Below are 4,816 nucleotides of genomic sequence, written 5' to 3'. Positions count from 1 at the left end.
GCTCCATCTATACTTTACTTGTATACTCAAAAGCACAATAAGCATCTACAAGTGAGACACCCGGCACCAATTATATAATGGTGTGGACACATCTTCTCTCAATGGATTAGATGACTCAGCATCCATAAGTAGCAATGCATCAATCATCGCTTCCATCCCAAGCTCCAGGATCTACGGAAGGTTTGGTAGATCCCCAATATTTTCTCCAACAAAGAGCACACTAGACGAATTACCCTCTAACAGGTTTATCAACTTGGGTGCTCCTTCTATTGTATGCCCACAAACTCTTATTATCGGCTGTAAAACATCCATTGCTTGGGATGTCTTAGCACTCTCCTATGGAAATTTTTCATAGATGATTAATATTATTAAAATTTATTTTCATTGATGTTTGATTGTAAAGTATGATTAGTGCATACTTTTCCCGCTGTTAACTCAGTCTAAAATCGCTTTATCAATGATCTCTAATTGAGACTCACTGTAGTGTCACACAATCTATAGAAAAGTAATATTTTCTTCAAATTGTACTCTCTCCCTCTTCCTCTTTATTTCTCTCTCCATCTCTAATACTCCCTCTCCCTCTATTTTTCTCTTCCCCTCTATATCCCTTTCCCTCCCCTACACACAAATACTCTCTCTCTCTCTCTCTCTCTCTCTCTCTCATTATGATAAGTTTCAAGACTAAGATGAAATTAGAGCGATGCCACACCTAAGTTGACAAACTTAAATGAGTAAAAGAGAGAGAGAAAGCACCAAGGCCACCCACACATGGAATACACAAGGACCCAACTCATGCCAATAAGGACAAAGCGTTGAGTTGTGAGAGCACCATATAGAGGATAAAGAAAAAGGCATTCAAGAGAGAACATGATTTCCACCAATCAATGTTTGCGAAGTCTTTGGACCTGTCCAAGTTCATTGAATACAGCCATCTTTAGAGTTACTCCATAAACTCCCTAAAGTTCTAACACAAAGTTAGGGGTGACCAAATAAACCCATAACACATTATGTAAACTTGTGCAAGTGAGATCTACTTAGATATGGGTTGGCTCTTATCCAACATAACTAGAGCATATCCAGCTATTGCCAGTGGGACTCAAGTCTCCTCCCTCTGCTAGCTCACATAAAGGCTCTGCATTTAGCACCTCATCATGAGTGTCATGATATGCATGCATTGTTTACTCACTCTTAGTGCTTCACTCCTGGCTCCAGCATGGCATGCTTTGGGATAAAATTTGTGATCTTCATCATTGTTAAGTTGCTTTTTTTCATGGTTCTTTGTTGCTCATAATCTCAGGGAGGTACCACGCCCTTCTCTTATAACTGGACATTGTAGGCAAATATCCCTAGCTTGAGCCCACCACATTTGCAACAATCATAAAGCACAGCATGAATCTTCTTGAGAAAGCAAACAGCAAATAATATGTTCTGATGTATAACTCACAGGATAAGATCATGTTCCAACACAATACCAGAACTCTTTAGTCAATCCAAGGATAAATATAGTTCATATTTCCAGGGAAACTATAACAGTGAAGACCACTGCAAAAATACAACACAAATTCCAACATCAACAAGCCTCAAGCTACAGAGATGCAAAAACCTTAAAGTTACAGGGAGCATCCCAATTAGAATAAACCCTGTCTGGCCAAACAACCACCAACATTGTTGGGGGCAAAAATAGCCAGCAAATGTTCAACTTATTCTTGGACCATAGCCTAAAATCCTGTCTCAGATAACAGCCCCTTTACTGTTGACCGATCCGTGATCATGCTTCTCCTGAAATGCACTGAAAAAACGGATCTGCTAAAAGAGGAGTAGCCTGAAAGGGCCATACTGCCACAGAATATGTTTCCTCCATCCACCTGTGAAACTTCAGCCTGCTACAAAACACCTGACCTGTATACACCTGCAGAAGAAAAACCCTCCCTGTCTTTTACATGCACATAATAGGTAAATAGCTGCATACTCCCTTGAAGGAAGTTTCAAAGATAAGGCTGCTAAGCACCAGTAATCATGCTTTACAAAGACTGCTGACATAAGCACCCTAAGAACAGCAGACTTCTTACAAAGTGCACCTTGGCCATCTAAGCCCGTACTCGCACACGAATAAGTGAATGATTTAAGAGATGCAACCTTGATTGGCCTCCTAATTCGGACATGTCAATGCCATCCAAGTCAGGGCCAGGTAATAACTCATGTGTTTGCACCAACCTGCCAACCACCAAAGCCAGCAATGGAAGTGCAAGTATGCTTCCAGGGCAACACCTCCTCCCTGAGCCAAATGGAAGAAACCTGAAATCTGACCCATTAGCTTCAATGCCCTCTTTCAAAAACCTGTCAGGTAAAAACTGCTGAGGATTATCCCAAACGTCTGGATCATTTGCAATCCACCATGCATTGATGATTACTTTAGTCTCTGCTGGAATGTCATATTTCCCCAATTTGGCTTGCTTCAAGTTCATATGTGGCATAAGAAGAGGAATCGGCATGTGCAAGCGGAGTGACTCCTTGACAACTGCCTGCAGGTAAGGCAGCTTGCCAATATCCGGCTCAGTTATCAGTGCTTCGCCCAACACACTATCAAGTTCTTGGCGTAATTTATCCTGGATATCCTGATGGTTTATAATCTCTGCGAGAACCCATTCCATAGAGCACAGCGTAGTCTCAATAGCTGTAGACAAAATTGATATAAATAAAAAAGTCATGGCTGGCACTTTGAAAGCATTAGAACTCTCACAGAATGTAACACCATAAATGTTACACATACTCACCTTGAACATTCATGCTCTCTATAAGGTAGAGCACGTTACTTTCACTGATTTCCTGGTTCATTTGATCTTTCAGAATGCGATCTATTGCACACTTGTTTCCAACCTCAGCATTTGAAGAACTTAGAAGTTTTCTGTTCAGGTTTCCATGTCACAACAATCAGAACCAAGAAGATCATTCGAAATCAGAGACCATACAACCTTTCCTTCAGACAAACTTACTTTCTCTCCTCCAAAAAGAGGTCCCTGAACAGATCAAGGCGCTTACACTGTAGTTCCTTGCACTGTTTCAGGTAACCCTTCAGAAAAGGCCTAAGAATGGGCATAAAGTCGCCATAGTTATAGTCAAAGCTCTGTGCAAGTCGGCTCCTCTCAGTATTGTAAGCCACCAGCTTGACGAACAGTGGATCATCCTCGCTTTCAAACCGCCGGTCAAACATCATTCTATACACAATGTTGTATACCATAAGCTGGAGACGCTTCCATATGACAATACCGGACGTGAATGACTCTCGCTTCATGGTAATGTCCTCCACAGCCTTATTGATCTCCTCCTCCCAGGCCAATCTGAACTCCTGGACCACCTTGTGGGTGCAGAAAGGCACTGTCAAGATTCGCCGCATCCTGCGCCAATGATCTCCATACAGGGTGAACACCATATCTTGCCCATTGCCTGTGAAGATGTCATACACCAAGTTGCCAATGCGAGAGGCGAACGCGATACCCTGCGTGTGCAGCACCTCCTTGGCGAGGTCTGACGAAGAAATCACCAGGATCTTCTTCTGGCCCATTTGCAGGAGAAAGATGTCACCATATTTCTTGGACAGATCTGCGAGCCTCTTGTGATCAAGGTCATGTCCGACTTGCAACCAGCTGCCGACGATAGGCCAGCCGAAGGGACCTGGAGGGAGGGCGAGCCTGTTCCTGCATGAGGAGAGCCAAAGGGCACAGAGGGACAAGGTTAGGGTTAGGATGATGAGGGAAGGGAGCCCTAAGGAGGTGTTAGATGACAAGGAAGGGTCTGGAAAGTCCATGAAATGCAGGGGCAGGAAGGGGGAGGGCTCTCGGCAGGGTTGGACTTGGATACTTCATAAGGAGAGAGGGAAATCCTCTCTCTCGGATCACTCACACACGGACGCACGCTCACGTGAATGGAGAATAGAGAGAGAGAGAGAGAGAGAGCGCGTGACTCCGACTCCAAGACAGATTCCGAGGCAAGGATGTAAAGGAAGCTTGTTCGGCTTTCCCCTCTCTCTCGATTCGGGTCGAGAGTCGAGACTTGAGGAGACTGCCAGGCTGCCAGCTTCGCAGCCTCTCTCTATCTCTCTCTGTCCATCAGTCTCAGAGCCTGTCTCTCACTAGAATCCAGCTCGAGAAAAGTGCGTCTTATGGGAGGAACCAGACAGAACAGGGGCCACAGAAGAGAAGCAGAACAGACGGTAAAGAGAAATACGGCCTACTGAAGACAGAGCCACGAGTGACGAGAGAGCGAGAGAGAGAGACAGACTCGAGAGTCGAGAGGAACGTGAGACAGAAAGAGTGAGAGAGAGAGAGCGCGCGCGCAGTGTGTGGACAGTGGTGGGTCGGTGGGGCCCGGGGCGAGAGAGAGGAGAGACCGGGGCAGATGTGGACACGTCACACCGCCTTTACTTTTCCACGTGTCTGCTGCACATGCATGGCATTAGCCTACCAGTCCAGACCTTGAAATTTTAACAAAATACCTCCTCTTTAAATGTTTTGAAAATCTTTTCCCCGAATTTAACAATTCCCTTGGGCCTAGACACTAGAGATAAATCTAAGAGTTCCCTTGGACGTAGACACTAAAGGATAATGGTCCTAAGAGCCACGCGATGCCTAGGTTATGAACTTGACTAGCGTGGCAATTGCTTGCAAAGACATGTAGTCATTCCCAAGTCATTAAAGGGAGGTCAAAATTATAGGCAAACTGTCTAAAACCTTTTAAAGTGCCTTTCTTTCGGTTTTTGTTGCATGCCCTTTCTGCCATCGCCATGCCCACACCAATGTTTCCTTTTACCATTTTTTGG

General features: G+C 44.6%; 1 protein-coding gene across 1 annotated transcript; it reads right to left on the bottom strand.

The window, feature by feature from the left end:
• Window positions 1–946: 946 nt before the first annotated feature.
• LOC148013617 (trans-cinnamate 4-monooxygenase-like) lies at window positions 947–4,293 on the bottom strand. Its single transcript, XM_087667792.1, has 3 exons — window positions 2,994–4,293; window positions 2,775–2,905; window positions 947–2,674 (listed from the first exon to the last, which is right to left on the bottom strand). Exons 1-3 carry the CDS (start codon window positions 3,803–3,805, stop codon window positions 2,088–2,090), a joined length of 1,530 nt encoding a protein of 509 aa, XP_087523918.1. The 5' UTR covers window positions 3,806–4,293; the 3' UTR covers window positions 947–2,087.
• Window positions 4,294–4,816: the final 523 nt, after the last annotated feature.

This window comes from Lygodium microphyllum, chromosome 26 (genome assembly GCF_053477565.2).
Source record: "Lygodium microphyllum isolate KBCC chromosome 26, Lygodium_microphyllum_v1.1.10, whole genome shotgun sequence".
In the NCBI taxonomy this organism is placed as follows: domain Eukaryota; kingdom Viridiplantae; phylum Streptophyta; class Polypodiopsida; order Schizaeales; family Lygodiaceae; genus Lygodium; species Lygodium microphyllum.
Note: the sequence above shows the minus strand (reverse complement) of the source record. Positions and strands in the feature narration are given on the sequence as shown.

Bases quoted from the DNA above. Each gene is read 5' to 3' on its own strand.
- LOC148013617 (XM_087667792.1), bottom strand. From the start codon at position 3,805: ATGGACTTTCCAGACCCTTCCTTGTCATCTAACACCTCCTTAGGGCTC. The intron at 2,906-2,993 runs GTAAGTTTGTCT...AAACCTGAACAG, and splicing joins CTCTTTTTGGAGGAGAGAAA to AAAACTTCTAAGTTCTTCAA. The intron at 2,675-2,774 runs GTGAGTATGTGT...TTTTGTCTACAG, and splicing joins AGAGAGCATGAATGTTCAAG to CTATTGAGACTACGCTGTGC.